This window comes from Giraffa tippelskirchi, chromosome 7, assembly GCF_054371585.1.
Source record: "Giraffa tippelskirchi isolate mGirTip1 chromosome 7, T2T-mGirTip1v1.2.pri, whole genome shotgun sequence".
Taxonomy (NCBI): domain Eukaryota; kingdom Metazoa; phylum Chordata; class Mammalia; order Artiodactyla; family Giraffidae; genus Giraffa; species Giraffa tippelskirchi.
In genome coordinates this window covers 90,768,045-90,784,724 of record NC_137281.1, presented here as the reverse complement: position 1 = coordinate 90,784,724, position 16,680 = coordinate 90,768,045, and the positions used below count along the sequence as shown (strand labels likewise).

The following is a 16,680-nucleotide window of genomic DNA, read 5'->3' as shown; positions in this document are numbered from 1 at the left end:
TTTATAAATATATTTCATATTATAAACAAGGTAATATATCAAATAATATATAATTTTTTACAAAATCTTCATTCTTCCCGGTAGAATCACATCTATCCAGCATACAAGTGTTCAAAAATCCCATCAGGAAATTTTGAGCTGACACTTCTCTGTTTCGCATTGTTTTTCAGATAAAGAAATGATAGAAGCTAATGAGCTTCATATCACTTCAAAGGAGATAAAACTTTTGTAAGTAATCGACATTTATTTTCATTAAGTGTAATTAAGGTTGAAGAATTCCTGTATTTGCAGCAAAAGGAAAAATCAACATGTAGCCTCAGGTAGAATCTACAGTGACCCAAGGCCAGGAGAGAAGGACCCTGGGTGAATTGAACTTAGAACAGTGAGGCAGGAACAGAAGAGTTTTTAATTAGGAAAGGAGGGAAGACATTCATGAGAGTACCAAGTTATATTACAGATAAAAACTTGAAAGAAAATCTGCTGTTTCTTTCTCTTTCTCTTTGATGATGTTTTCCTTTTTCTTACTTTGAATTCTGATTAACGTCTGCTCATTCAAGAGCCACTGTTAAAACATCAAAGACTCCTCCTCAAATACTCTTATTCTTACCTTAATTTTGAGGTGGGTTTACACTGATTCTGACCACGGGTGAAGGGGGAATTCCCATTCAAATATAACACCCCTGCAACACACCTTCCTTCCACTATTTTTCTTTCTTTATCAAGTTTCTTTGCCCTGTTTACACACAATCTTATCCACCACAGTCAGTTCAACTGTATTTACCCAACATAGGCAGTTCAACTGTATAAGTAAAATTATGGTCACAATAAAAATTGTGATGGCTCTTACTACACATATTTTAGCTAAATATCAAATACTGAAAATATAGCTTGTCTAGTTCTGATTTAAAGCATCATATCATCCCTTCCAATCACTGAATTTCCAGTCAAAGTCTTCCCCAATGAGCTCATCACCTGGGATGTATAGCTTATAGTTTATTTCAACTCACCTATCTGTTGGTCTTTCTGAATGAACACAAAACTCTTTTTATACTTGATCTCCCTTTGGCATATGATGGAAGCTGCTAGTTTGGAAGATACCTGCCTCACCATCTTAGTGATGTACCTGATGTATACTATAGACAGAGACAGTGAGAAATACATAAATAATCTTTTCCTATAGTATATAGCCTCAGTCCTATAGTATATAGCCTCAGTCACTAACACAGCTTTCCTGAGGCCAGTCCTCTACATGCACAAGTGGAAATTTGATATAGGGAAGTGGCAGATGAACAAATTTAATAAAATACAATAAGGAAACACAGCTAATATACGCATAGCTGACATCTGTGTAAGGAAAAAAGTTGGATTTTATAATAAACATGCTCAGAGGGACAATAAAATTCAATGCTACATTTAGAAATGTGAAGGTGTTTTTTCTTAAGGCTCTAGAACTGGAGAGGAGAGGGAGTAGAATTTATTGAGATAATGAATATTAAGTGATGGTCACAATAAATGCTTCATTCATAACAGCGGTTGCTGTTATGCTCACTACCTTAGAAGTCAAATTTTTAAAAAATGTTCAGAAGTGGGTTCAAGTCAGAGGGTTTCCCTCATAGTTCAGTTGGTAAAGAATCCGCCTGCAATGCAGGAGACCCCAGTTTGATTCCTGGGTGGGGAAAATCCTCTGGGCAAGGGATAGGCTACCCACTCCAGTATTCTTGGGCTTTCTTTGTGGCTCAGCTGGTAAAGAATCCGTCTGCAATGCTGGAAACCTGGGTTCGATCCCTGGGTTTAGAAGATCCCCTGGAGAATGGAAAGGCTATCCACTCCAGTATTCTGGCCTGGAGAATTCCATGGATGTTTATAGTCCATGGGGTCACAAAGAGTTGGACATGACTGAGTGACTTTCACAAAAAGTGCCAAAAATTGGGACACAGGGCAGGTCAAAGATGGTGATTTCCAGCTTTAGTTAGTAGCCTTGTTAAAACCCTGCTTTATCATAAATAGGAATTTGGGTCAAGGAGGAAAAGCTGTAGTACATGCACAATATACTTTTGCAGCCATCTGAGCTAAGAGACAAGTTTTCTCCATTTGCCTCTTGCTATTTTTCTATTTGAGAGCCAGGATCTCCTAATAAAAGAAAGAAGCCAATGAAGGCCCTTTTTTCTCTGTATCATTTTATCTGTTGGCTCAGCAAGTAGAAGTTAAAGATCAGCTCTAAGAAACTAATAGGTACTGTCTAGAATGGAATTTGTGGCAACGTCTTCAGCACCCTGCTTCAGTTAACAGAGCCATCCAGGACAGATATCCTGAAAATATGTTAACTGACAACATAGTAAGGCACTCTTTTTGTATTGACCTAATTCAACTTCATAGTAATTTATTATTTTTTTACAACATGACAAGCTTTAATATTTCTTCATTCATCTTTTACCTCTTATTCATAGAAAATGATTCTCTTTGTCTTGTTGAAGACAAGCCTTGAATTCCACTTTTCTGCTATGAATATTGCCAGGCCATTTTTAAATTGAAGTAAAATTGACTTGAAATATTATATTAGTTTTAGGTGTACAAGATCATGATTCAGTATTTTTATACACTACAAAATAATCACCACAATAAGTCTAGTTACCATCTGTTACCATATTAATTTGAACTTTGATTTTTCTTAGAATTTTCCAAAATTCTAGATAAAATTTTCTTTGCAACACGGAGAAAAGAAATTAGATGTATGTATGAGGATGTATCTTATGAAACTTTACATCAAGGAAGAATTAAGGTAAATGCAAACATAGAAAACAATCTGGAATTTTTGTTACATGATGTCAGTGAAATTTGATACTCTGGAAAAAATGCAGAGTGTTACAGTGGGGGCTGTGGGAGCATATAGTAACATATTGACTTGGGTTCTCAGAACTCTGCTCTCATTGGGCTAAGCTAGATCATTGGGAAACGAGTTAAATTCAGAACCATATGGAGTCCTTTCACAAAAGTGCATTAAAGGAGTAAATAGAAGTCAGAAGATATAAAAATGACTTTTCAAGAGAAAGAAATGGCTAATATAATGATCATTCCCTTCATAGATCAGAAGAATGCATATCTCAGAAGCCAGTAATATCTCTGGGTCTGTGAGTGAGTTCATTCTCCTGGGCTTCCCCTGCCTCAGGGAGATCCAGATCCTCCTCTCTGTCACATTCTCCCTCATCTACCTGCTGACCCTCCTTGGGAACACAGCCATCATCTGTGCTGTGTGGTCAAGCCAGAAGCTCCATACACCCATGTACATCCTCCTGGCCAACTTCTCCTTCCTGGAGATCTGCTATGTCAGTTCTGATGTGCCCAAAATGTTGGCCAACATCATCTCCCAGACCAAGAGCATCTCCTATGCTGGCTGCCTGCTCCAGTTCTACTTCTTCTTCTCCATGTGTGCAGCTGAGGGCTACTTTCTATCTGCGATGTCCTTTGATCGATTCCTTGCCATCTGTCGACCTCTGCATTACCCCACCATCATGACTTATCAACTCTGCGCCCAATTAGCGGTTTTCTGCTGGGCAGGTGGCTTTCTATCAATACTGATGCCTGCAGTTCTTATGTCCCGGGTGCCTTTCTGTGGCCCTAATGTCATTGACCATTTTTTCTGTGACCTGGGACCATTGCTGGCACTGTCCTGTGCCCCCATTCCTAAAACTACTCTAACTTGTGCCACTGTAAGCTCTCTTATCATTTTCATCACCTTCCTCTACATTCTTGGGTCCTATACCTCAGTTTTGCGAGCTGTACTTCGGGTCCCAGCTGGCTCAGGCAGGAACAAAGCTTTTTCTACATGTGCCTCCCATTTCTTGGTGGTTTCCTTGTTCTATGGCTCAGTCATGGTGATGTACGTGAGTCCAGGCTCCAGGAGCCATCCTGGGACACAGAAATTTGTGACCCTGTTTTACTGCATGGCAACCCCATTCTTTAATCCTCTGATCTACAGCCTCCGGAACAAAGATATGAAAGATGCATTGAAGAAAGTCCTCTGTGCATCAGAAATTTCTAAAAATACAGAGAAATGATATACATTTTTACATCATTATTCTCTCAGGAATTCAGAATTTCTCTCATTTAAAAAAACTGTTTTCTGGGCAAGTCTGAGTATTTGACTTCTTAACCTCACAAAAGTACAATTCATTACACACACCAAAAAACTCTCATCCTATCTCAAAAGCAAATACCCACAGTTCCAAAGGTCTATTGCAGCAAAGTTTCATAGGGTTTTTATTCACCAATGTATTAATATAATTTTTGTTTTGAAGATTTTTTTGTAGTACTAAAACTAATGTAATCAAGTTGGTATATATAAAACTAAGGCTCATGTTTCCAACTTGTATCTTGGCTTTTATCCTAATACTGTCTTATGCACTTGAAATTTATCAACTATTTTTCTTTTCCAATTATAAGATTGTCTATAATGGGAAATAGCACCAACTTACTAAGCTCACAAAAAAAGCCAATCAGTTTATAAGATCAAGGACTCAATATCTGTCACTGAAACAGTAGTGTTTTTCACTTGTGTTTTCCTTACTACTGAGCACTGATGAGCTATACACAGTATGTAGCAAATGAAAATAGGAATTTACATGGTTTCTTCTTAAGGAAAATTCTTGGTCCAACTTTGAAGATTGTACAAAGACAAGCACACATTCACATGTGCCAAGTCATTAAGTATTCCTTACTCAAAACTGTGTTTCTGCACCTTCCAAGCTTTAAGTAGAGGAACATTTACTGTTAACAGAAAACAGGCATGAGAAACCAGAAAACAGACTCTGCCAACTAAATATAAGCTACTTCAAGGCAGTCAGCACTTAATATAAATTTTTTGGCTTGACGTGATCATCTGCCTATACTCTGAAATGTTCATATTTTATTTTTTAATTAAAAAATTCATTGAGGCAACATTGGTTTGTAACATTACGTAAGTTTCATGTGTTCAACAATATGTATCATATTTAAACTGTAGCACAAAATTTCTTTTTCTGGGGGAGGGGTTGATTTGTAAAGTTTTCTCCTATATAGTGACGAAAAAGCTTATGATTTGACTGACAATGTGCAATCCAAACCAGACCTCAATTCATGTTTTCTGTTTTTATATAGAAAACAGGGTTCTTACTTGCACACAACAAGTAAAGAGGGCTTTAAAGCCCTTTTCCAAGTTATTCTGACTTTAGGGAATATTTTCTTTAATAGAATATGCTAAGTAGTGAGGCTGCTGGATCACTGTAAAATCAGAGGAGAATTCCAGGCAAGCAACCAATCCAGAAGGGTTAGTTTCTTCTTGCTCTCTGCAGATTACCGAGACTGCACCTTCCTATGGAAAATCTACTATGATGTAATTATAACAGGGTTCTTACTTGCATACAACAGAAGCTGACTTTGGCTGATTAAGCATGACAATGGGGAAGATTTATTGATGGGATAACAGGAATGTCACAGAACCAGTGAAAGTGAAAGAATCAGAGTTGAAGCTCAGAATCAAAGACGAAAACCATCCTGTGGAACTGGTCTGAGGAAAAATCACTATCATTACAGCCATGCCTACTGCCATGAGCCACCAGATGTCATAGTGTTGCCTATACTGAGTATGCCTCAGATGGTAAAGAATCCTCCTGCAGTGCACTAGGATCCTGCCAATTCTGCATAGGAATTTGTCTTTCCTGCAATTAGTGTGCTAACTGCTTCAGTGCTATATTTTCCCAATATTTCAACATTGCTCTCTGCTACCATCCCTTTTCTCCTTCCTGCATCACTATCCTGACTCAAAATCTGGGGTAGTTGTACCTGCTTGGTGGAATCAAGAGTACATCTCTCTACTATAGCTGCAACAGAGGCTGGGAGAGCTAATACCTATAAATAAAAAATCCAGTTATATAAAGATACAAAGAGCTCCAAGCCTCTACTGAGATACTAGGCAACAGAAACAAAAGAAAAATACCAACTATAACAACACATTCATTTCAACTCCCCTCTGATATGCCTGGGTTATGTTCCCTTTAGAAGTTCCGTGGGGTAGGACTTAGATAAATAATCCACCTATGTAACAGCAGGGAAGTAGCAGCAGGATGAGTAAGAGGAATAAATGTCACTGTGGGTAGTTGAGGGCTTGTCTATCTCACAATGAGTGCTGTTAGAACTTAATATTAAGTTTGTAAGTTATTACTACACTCTGGAGTTCTGAGAGACGGAAGTTCAACTAAAGGGGAGGAAATTGTCCATCATCTGAGAAAGTCTCTATTAACTGAAGTGAGCTTTAAGGCTACCCACCAGCCTTTCTTAGAACTGGTGAGGAATGGATAAGGAAGATTCTTCATTTACTCTTTCACTTTCCGTCAAAAAGTTTTAGCCTGAAGGTTCAGTTCAGTCGCTCAGTTGTGTCTGACTCTTTGCGACCCCATGAATCGCAGGACGCCAGGCCTCCCTGTCCATCACCCACTCCCGGAGTCTACCCAAACCCATGTCCATCGAGTTGGTGATGCCATCCAACCAACTCATCCTCTGTCGTCCCCTTTTCCTCCTGCCCCCAATCCTTCCCAGCATCAGGGTCTTTTCCAGTGAATTAACTCTTCGCATGAGGTGGCCAAAGTATTGGAGTTTCAGCTTCAACGTCAGTCCTTCCAATGAACACCCAGGATTGATCTCCTTTAGGATGGACTGTTTGGCTCTTCTTGCAGTCCGAGGGACTCTCAAGAGTCTTCTCCAACACCACAGTTCAAAAGCATCAATTCTTCGGCGCTCAGCTTTCTTCACTGTCCAAATCCACATCCATACATGACCACTGGAAAAACCCCAGCCTTGACTAGAAGGACCTTTGTTGGCAAAGTAATGTCTCTGTTTTTTAATATGCTGTCTAGGTTGGTCATAACTTTCCTTCCAAGGAGTAAGCGTCTTTTAATTTCATGGCTGCAATCACCATCAGCAGTGATTTTGGAGTGCAAAAAAATAAAGTCAGCCATTGTTTCCACTGTTTCCCCATCTATTTCCCATGAAGTGATGGGACCAGATGCCATGATCTTAGTTTTCTGAATGTTGAGCTTTAAGCCAACTTTTTCACTCTCTTTCACTTTCATCAAGAGGCTTTTTAGTTCCTCTTCACTTTCTGACATAAGAGTGGTATCATCTGCATATCTGAGGTTATTGATATTTCTCCCAGCAATCTTGATTCCAGCTTGTGCTTCCTCCAGCCCAGTGTTTCTCATGATGTACTCTGCATGTAAGTTAGATAAGCAGGGTGACAATATACAGCCTTGACGTACTCCTTTTCCTATTTGGAACCAGTCTGTTGTTCCATGTCCAGATCTAACTGTTGCTTCCTGACCTGCATACAGGTTTCTCAAGAGGCAGGTCAGGTGGTCTGGTATTCCCATCTCTTTCAGAATTTTCCACAGTTTATTGTGATCCACACAGTCAAAGGTTTTGGCATAATCAATAAAGCAGAAATATCTGTTTTTCTGGAACTCTTTTGCTTTTTCAATGATCCAGGGGATGTTGGCATTTTGATCTCTGGTTCCTCTGCCTTTTCTAAAACCAGCTTCAACATCTGGAAGTTTGCGGTTCATGTATTGCTGAAGCCTGACTTGGAGAATTTTGAGCATTACTTTATGAGCGTGTGAGATGACTGCAATTGTGTGGTAGTATGAGCATTCTTTGGCATTGCCTTTCTTTGGGATTGGGATGAAAACTGACCTTTTCCAGTCCTGTGGCCACTGCTGAGTTTTCCAGATTTGCTGGCATATTGAGTGCAGCACTTTCACAGCATCATCTTTCAGGATTTGAAATAACTCAACTGAAATTCCATCACCTCCAGTAGCTTTGTTCATAGTGATGCTTCCTAAGGCCCACTTGACTTCACATTCCAGGATGTCTGGCTCTAGGTGAGTGATCACACCATCTTGATTATCTGGGTCATGAAGATCTTTTTTGTACAGTTCTTCTGTGTATTCTTGCCACCTCTTCTTAATATCTTCTGCTTCTGTTAGGTCCATACCATTTCTTTCCTTTATCAAGCTCATCTTTGCATGAAATGTTCCCTTGGTATCTCTAATTTTCTTGAAGAGATCTCTAGTCTTTTCCATTCTGTTGTTTTCCTCTATTTCTTTGCATTGATCACTGAGGAAGGCTTTCTTATCTCTCCTTGCTATTCTTTGGAATTCTGCATTAAAATGGGAATATCTTTCCTTTTCTCCTTTGCTTTTTGCTTCTCTTCTTTTCACAGCTATTTGTAAGGCCTCCTCAGACAGCCATTTTGCTTTTTTGCATTTCTTTTCCATGGGGATGGTCTTGATCCCTGTCTCCTGTACAATGTCACGAACCTCTGTCCATAGTTCATCAGGCACTCTATCAGATCGAGTCCCTTAAATCTATTTCTCCTTTCCACTGTATAATCATAAGGGATTTGATTTAGGTCATACCTGAATGGCCTAGTGGTTTTCCCTACTTTCTTCAATTTAAGTCTGAATTTGGCAATAAGCAGTTCATGATCTGAGCCACAGTCAGCTCCCAGTCTTGTTTTTGCTGACTGTATAGAGCTTCTCCATCTTTGGCTGCAAAGAACATAACCAATCTGATTTTGGTGTTGACCATCTGGTGATGTCCATGTGTAGAGTCTTCTCTTGTGTTGTTGGAAGAGGGTGTTTGCTATGACCAGTGCGTTCTCGTGGCAAAACTCTATTAGCCTTTGCTCTGCTTCATTCTGTACTCCAAGGCCAAATTTGCCTGAAGGTTAATGGGCCACAATTAACTAAATAGTTAAGGTCTTCCTTTACATCTAGATTTTTGTGGTGTCTGAAAAAAATATCCATATATGAAGTTAAATATCTTTGGTTTTTCCCTAAATGTTAGATACATAGAATTTTCAATAACTAGGGCTTATTTAGCTACATTGGAATGAATTATATTCCACTTTCTCTATATTTTAAGAAGTTATACAAATGATATATTTTATCGTCAACAATTTTCATCATAAAAAACAACAAAACAGAACAAAATAATGAAAATCCTCATAGTTCCACACCTCTACACACCTACTTCTCCCCACAGGAATGTGTTCAGTTTGGTGAATATACATCCAGATTTTTTTCTGTGCATTTACATATAAAATACAGGTTTTGAATGAGTATATACATTGGAATATTCATTGGAAGGACTGATGCTGAAGCTGATATCCAACACTTTGGCCATCTGATGTGAAGAGCCAACTCATTGGAAACGTCCCTGATGCTGGGAAAGATTGAAGGCAGAAAAGGAGATGACAGAGGATGAAATGGTTGGATGGCATCACTGACTCAATGGACATGACTTTAAGCAAGCTCTGGGAATTGGTGATGGACAGGGAAGCCTGGTGTGCTGCAGTCTAGGGGGTCGCAAAGAGTCGGATATGACTGAGTGCCTGAACAGCAAGAACAATAAATTGGATTATACCTAAGTATTGCTCTACAACTGGCTTACTCTCCGACCACTTCCGATTTTCACCTAAAAAGCAATGTCTAAGAGAAGACTTTCATCCAGCTCTTGCAGGATCTTCTGTCAGTTTTAACAAATTAGGACAATGAAGCTGAAGGTACAGTTCTTCAGGAAAGACTCTCTCCAAGGAGGTGGTTCATGGAAGTGTGAGAGAACTACTTCCAAGATACAGTGTACTCAGTGGGATTTTTTGCCACCAAAACCGGGATTTAAAATAGGAAAACCAGTGAAATAAGAGGATAATTATTCCTTCTAAACAAAGAAACTGTACTCTGAAAAATGACAATTCACTTACTTGTTTAACCTCAACAAATTTTTGAGCTCCTTAATTAGACCTCAGATTTCTGTGTAGGTATGTATACCTACACTGTCCAGTATAACAGCCATGACTCACATGTGGCTATTGACCACTTGAAATGTGACTAATCCTAATGAAGAATGTAATAATTATAAAATCACACACCAGTTTTGAAGACTTAGTATAATAAAAGAATGTAAATGTTTCATTAATAATGTTTAAGTTGATTATAAATTTAAATGATACTCTTTGGGATAAATTGAGTTAAAATATATAAAATAAATTTCACCTATTTCTTTCGATCTTTGTTTATGTGGCTATTAGAATATTAAAAACTACATATGTGTTATTTGTGGTTCACATTGTATCTCAGCACTGGTTTAGACAGATCTCAAAGAATCTAATAGCTTAAAACGCCATTCATATGTTGATACTTCTTAGGTTTTTACCTCCACTTGCAACCTCAACTCATACTTCTGGACTTGCATATAAAATTGTCTACTTATAAATCTCCACTTGTATATTTATTCATCCATTTTTAACTGTACATTCCTATATTTTATTTCAGTGAAACTACTTTAGTCATTGTCTTGACATGGCATGAGAAATTCTGGCTAATGTACGTAATTCTTATATAGGTTAGTCTTATTCTGTCTTGAAACAATAAAGCAGATTCCTCTGGTATATATAAATACATACATAAATCTTTACATTTTAATTCCAGGTTTTCCTCTGGAAGCAATCGCCTTCACTGAAAACTTGGCTACTGCTAATTAAATCTAACTTTGTGCATGTGCTGTGCTGTCACTTCAGTCGTGTCCGAGTCTTTACGCCCCCATGGACCATAACCTGCCAGGCTTCTCTGTACATGAGATTTTCTCAGCATGAATACTGAAGTTGGTTGCCATGTCCTTCTCCAGGGAATCTTCCCAACTCAAGGATTGAACCCACGTTTCTTGTTTCTTCTGCATTGCAGGCAGATTCTTTACTGCTGAGCCAGCAGAAAAGCCCAACTTCTGTATACGAGAACAATTTAAATATGAGACATATAATATAAAAATCATGAGCAAGATTTCTACCTTTTATTAAATAGGGCAGTGGACAGAAATTGTTAGCTCTTTTTTTGAGATAAGTTGTCAAGCTAGTCAATTCTACCTTCTTTTTAATAACAGCAAAGATTATTTATGTTCCAAGGATATATTTCCCTGCATTCTCAAAGAACTCTACTCATTTATCCCCTCCCAAGGTGATGTCTTTACTCTTATTTGTATTTGCGAGAAAATCAGGAAAGAGAAATAATATCAGGAACCCCAACATATACTAAAACCTGAGAATGCTCAATTTCCTTATATAAAATGGCATGATATTTGCATGGAACCTAAGCACATCCTCCTGTATACTTTAAACCATCTCTAGGTTACTTATAATACCTAATGCAATGTAAATGTTATGTAAGTAGTTGTAAACACAATGTATATCTTATGAAAATAGTTGCACGTGCACAACAAATTCAAGTTTTTCTTTTTGGAAATTTCTGGCATTTTTTTTTTTTTTTAGTATTTTTGATCCCCAGTTCCCTGAATCCACAGATTCAGAAACTGCAAACACAGAGGACTGACTGTACTTATATATTCCTGAAGTTAAGATGGTTAAATTAGAGATGCCTTTTGAAAAACAACCCTCACAGAAAACTAGAACTAGATTCCTTGTTAATTGTTAAGATTTTTTTCAGAACTTTCTCACCAAAATGAAAAACATTTGTATTTTATATTAAAATCTCTTTAATAATCAGACATATTTAAGTCATATATTCTACTGGTCTACACTTATTCTTGGTAAATACCACACTATTTCATTTTGTGAGATCCAAGAGAAAGGGGGTATATGTATACATACAGCTGATGCATGTCCCTGTACAGCAGAAACTAACACAACATTGTAACAAAATTATACTTCAATTTCAAAAAAGTAAATGTCAAGACTTTCAGTTCAAGCTATAGATCAGTGGAGGCATTGACAAATAAGTATGACTACAGCTAATTTAAAAGATTAAAATTTTAGGATTAGACATCTAAATTTGACATGCATCTTCATGCAAAAATATCCAGCAGGAATTTGCTGATATTTGACTAAGTTTGAAAGCAAAGTTAGTGCTGAAGCTATTCCAGAACAAAGTTTTAGCTTAAGGTTTCCTCATGAAGTGCAATATTGTAAATTAAGCTCCTATTTTAGAAAACAAGAAATTAGAAGAGTAGAAATTACCTCTGAGGGACTCAGAGAAGTTTATAGAGAACTACATGGAAACAAGTGCACCACAAAGACAGAAATATAGATCAATGGAACAAAATAGAAAGCCCAGAGATAAATCCACACACCTATGGACACCTTATCTTTGACAAAGGAGGCAAGAATATATAATGGAAAAAAGACAATCTCTTTAACAAGTGGTGCTGGGAAAACTGGTCAACCACTTGTAAAAGAATGAAACTAGAACACTTTCTAACACCATACACAAAAATAAACTCAAAATGGATTAAATATCAAAATGTAAGACCAGAAACTATAAAACTCCTAGAGGAAAAAACATAGGAAAAACACTCTCTGACGTAAATCATAGCAGGATCCTCTATGACCCGCCTCCCAGAGTAATGGAAATAAAAGCAAAAATAAACAACTGGGACCTAATTAAACTTAAAAGCTTTCGCACAGCAAAGGAAACTATAAGCAAGGTGAACAGACAGCCTTTAGAATGGGAGAAAATAATAGCAAATGAAGCAACTGACAAAGAATTATTCTCAAAAATACACAAGCAACTCCTGCAGCTCAATTCCAGAAAAAATAAGTGACCCAATCAAAAAATGGGCCAAAGAACTAAACAGACATTTCTCCAAAGAAGACATATGGATGGCTAACAAACACATGAAAAGATGTTCAACATCACTCATTATCAGAGAAATGCAGATCAAAACCACAATGAGGTACCATCTCACACTGGTCAGAATAGCTGCCATCAAAACGTCCACAAACAATAAATGCTGGAGAGGATGCAGAGAAAAGGGAACCCTCTTATACTGTTGGTGGGAATGCAAACTAGTACAGCCACTATGGAGAACAGTGTGGAGATTCCTTAAAAAACTGGAAATAGAACTTCCATATGACCCAGCAATCCCACTGCTGGGCATACACACCGAGGAATCCAGAATTGAAGGAGACTCGTGTACCCCAATGTTCATCGCAGCACTGTTTACAATAGCTAGGACATGGAAGCAACCTAGCTGTCCATCGGCAGATGAATGGATAAGAAAGTAGTGGTACATATACACAATGGAATATTACTCAGCTAGTAAAAAGAATGCATTTGAATCAGTTCTAATGAGGTGGATGAAACTGGAAAGAAGTAAGTCAGAAAGAAAAACACCAATACAGTATATTAATGCATATATATGGAATTTAGAAAGATGGTAACGATGAGCCTATATGTGAGACAGCAAAAGAGACACAGATGTAAAGAACAGATTTTAGACTCTGTGGGAGAAGGTGAGGGTGGGATGATTTGAGAGAATAGCATTGAAATGTGTATATTATCATATGTGAAGCAGATCGCCAGTCCAGGTTTGATGCATGAGGCAGGGTGCTCAGGGCTGGTGAACTGGGGTGACCCTGAGGGATGGGATGGAGGTGGGAGGGGGGTTCAGGATGGGGACACATGTACACCCATGGCTGATTCATGTGAATGTATGGCAAAAACCACCACAATATTGTAAAGTAATTAGCCTCCAATTAAAATAAATTTTAAAAAAAGAAAATAAGTGCACCTTTGGGCTGGATTGTAGTGATCCCACAAAGTCTACAACTCTTTGGCTTACACTGAATATGAACTAATCTTCACATGTCTACATACAGAAGATGAGGACCTGCCTCCTAAAGTGATAGTATTGGCAAAATGTGGAGAGTCGATCAAGACAACATAATCTTACTGAGGACACTTCCTGGTGCCCAAAACACTACTTAGAATAATGGGACACAAAAGAAATGCTGCTAAATTTTCTCTGATATTGAGGATTTTATTTAAAAATCTGGTAATCTGGTTATCTGAAGGATTACTGGCTAAATATTCATATGATTGCAATGCATTAGCATTTGCTATGCTCTAAAAAAAGCACTGGCTTTGATGAAGGCAGAATTTCAGGATGTTGAGATAAGTCATCAAAATGTAATGTATACCAAAAGAGAAATATGTGAAAACCTTATTAAATTGTTCAAAATAACTATATCTAAGGTACAGACATATCTGGAGCATGAATAATAACTTCCTAAGACTTAAATCATGGGTCTAATGGACTTTTCAAAGTCATCTTCCCAATATGTGAAAATAAAATGAGAGAAAAAAACATAATCTCATTCATCTTGTGATCTTGCCTAAACATGAATTATGCATTATGTTAAATTCGACTTTTGGAGCCTTTGAAGATTTCCTTCAGTAAAACACTCAAAATTTTTTTTAGTGCTTCTTCCATATCTTTGTTCCGGAAGTTGTAGATCAGGGGATTAAAGAAAGGGGTTGCCAAAGCATAGAACAAGGTCACAAATTTCTGTATCCCTGGATATTCGCCAGAACCTGGGCTAACATACATCACCATGACTGAGCCATAGAAGAGGGCTACCACAGCAAGGTGGGAGGCACACGTAGAGAAAGCCTTCTGCCTTCCTGAGTCTGAGGACATCTGTTGTACCACACTAAGGACACAAAAGTAAGTGCCAAGAATGTATAGTAAGGTGAGGAAGGTGATTAGAGAGCTCATGATACCACAAATCAGCTTAATTCCAGATACTGGAGCACAGGACAGTGCCAGTAAAGGTGCCAGATCACAGAGAAAATGGTCAACAGTGTTTGGACCACAGAAGGGCACTTGAGATATTAGGGTCAAAGGTGTCAATAACCAGAGAAAGCCACCTGCCCAGCAGAAGACCACTAACAACACACACAGGCGATGGGTCATAATGATAGGATAATGCAAAGGTCTACAAACGGCAAGAAATCGATCAAAAGACATCACTGACAGAAATAAACACTCAGCTGCACACATGGAGAAGAAGAAGTAGAACTGGAGCAGGCAGCCAGCATAGGAGATGCTCTTGGTCTGGGAGATGATGTTGGCCAACATTTTGGGCACATCAGAACTGACATAGCAGATCTCCAGGAAGGAGAAGTTGGCCAGGAGGATGTACATGGGTGTATGGAGCTTCCGGCTTGACCACACAGCACAGATGATGGCTGCGTTCCCAAGGAGGGTCAGGAAATAAATGATGGAGAAGAGCACAAAGAGGAGGATCTGGATGTCTCTGAGGCAGGGGAAGCCCAGGAGAATGAACTCACTCACAGACCCAGAGGTATTAGTCTCCAAGGTCCTCATCTGTCTGAACTGTGGAAGTGACAGAGACAATGAGAAACACAGAAATATCTATATTTTTTCCAAGTCCTGGTGAAGAGATACATTTCTTTTCCATAATTTGGATTTTTTGTATTTCTATCTTCCCTCTGGAAAAGTGAGTTTTTTCTTTCCTCTTTTTCTCCTTTCCTTCCTTGTTTATTCACTAACATTTATTTTGCACATACTATTGCAACTGTTCTAGGAGGTAGGGAAAGATAATGAACAAAAAAGCAGAGTCCCTGCTCTTCGGGAGTGATGTCAAACATCTTTTGCTTAAAACAACTTCAAACAATACATTAGGGGCTCTAGAATTTCTATATAGAAGGAGTTTGAATCTGATTAGAAGAGATCTAAGGGAATTTCCAGGTGGCTCAGTGGGTAAAGAATCCTCCTGCCAATGCAGAAGACGCAGGAGATGCACGTTCAATCCCTGGGTTGGGAAGATCCCCTGCAGGAGGAAATGGCAACCTATTCCAGTATTCTTGCCTGAAAAATCCTATGGTCAGAGGAGCCTGGCAAGCTACAGTCCATGAGGTCATAGAGTCACACACGACTGGGCATGCATGCACTACAACGACAAGGGAATTTACCTTGGAATCTCATTTGCACAGCAAGGAAACTGTTTTTGCTTAGATTGTGTGTTTATCTGTGGCAACTTCGTGGGGAGCTAATATGGAATATGGACTGGATGTTAGCAGCCCTCCATCTATGTTGTAGTGCTGTCACTGACAGTTACCAGTGTGACATGACGTAAGAAAATTTTTGTTGTCATGTTGAAAAGTTAAAATTTTACATAACCTCCTGCTCCTTCTGCCTCTGCAACTCAGCTTGTTCCTTGAAAAGTCTGGATCACATAGGTCTCAGAAAGTGGAGACTCACAATACTAGGAACTGGAGCTTATCTCACTCACCCTTGTCCCGTTCTTTGCAATCATCCAGCCCTTACAAACCCACAAACCCGCTTAATCCTGCCTGTCCATGTATAAAAGCTCTGTAACCCCTTTGTTTGGGGCTCAGATCTTGGAGTGTTAACTCCTCTGGGCCCACCGGCATAATAAACCTGAGTTCTCCAACTCTCCGAGTGTGGTGCTTGGTTTCTTGAGTACTGGTTTCTACATCATTTCTGGAGGCCTCAGCAAGATTCCAACCACAACGGCCCCTTGAGCCATAGGACTAGAGCAAAGGAACGAGGTTCGGCCAGGCTGGAGCAAAGGAACCCCGAGACGAACGAGGAGACGCACCACCTGATGGTATCCCAGGTTCTCCTTTGGACCGGTGTTCTGACTCTCCGGACGGCCGAGCCCTGACTGGACTCATTGGAGGGATGGACCAACTCACCAGGAATGGCCACAGGATCAGGTAAGGCCCCGGGGCCAGTCCTCAGTCAGGTCCTACCCCAACTGGTAAAAGAGGAGACTGATCAACTCCTTGGAGCTCCCAGGAAGGGAGCAACAGT

At 39.0% G+C, this 16,680-nt stretch overlaps 3 protein-coding genes across 7 annotated transcripts in view; 1 reads left to right on the top strand and 2 right to left on the bottom strand.

Annotated features, from left to right (window-relative positions):
• The window catches only part of LOC145512684 (olfactory receptor 11H6-like), a 364,468-nt gene extending 359,531 nt beyond the window's left edge, over nt 1-4,937 (top strand). The window contains exons 11-13 of the mRNA XM_081506971.1: nt 171-228; nt 2,673-2,779; nt 3,084-4,937. Of these exons, the coding sequence (XP_081363097.1) occupies nt 2,732-2,779; nt 3,084-4,055 (1,020 nt within the window). The 5' untranslated portion in view covers nt 171-228; nt 2,673-2,731 and the 3' untranslated portion in view covers nt 4,056-4,937. The remainder of the gene's footprint in view (nt 1-170; nt 229-2,672; nt 2,780-3,083) is intronic.
• LOC145512707 (uncharacterized) overlaps nt 1-16,680 on the bottom strand; it is a 199,225-nt gene that overhangs the window by 40,506 nt on the left and 142,039 nt on the right. The window contains exon 6 of one of the 5 annotated variants that reach the window (XR_014058691.1): nt 8,126-8,817. The exons of the other annotated variants lie outside the window; for them this stretch is intronic. The gene's annotated coding sequence lies outside the window, so the exon portion shown is untranslated. Of the gene's footprint in view, nt 1-8,125; nt 8,818-16,680 lie in introns of those variants that run through there. 5 annotated transcript variants of the gene reach the window in all.
• Nucleotides 11,309-16,522, bottom strand: LOC145512687 (olfactory receptor 11G2-like). The gene has a single exon (XM_081506976.1). The coding sequence runs from the start codon at nt 15,205-15,207 to the stop codon at nt 14,236-14,238; it is 972 nt and encodes a 323-aa protein (XP_081363102.1). The 5' UTR covers nt 15,208-16,522; the 3' UTR covers nt 11,309-14,235.

Coding starts and splice junctions, on each gene's coding strand:
- LOC145512687 (XM_081506976.1), bottom strand. CDS start 15,207: ATGAGGACCTTGGAGACTAATACCTCTGGGTCTGTGAGTGAGTTCATT.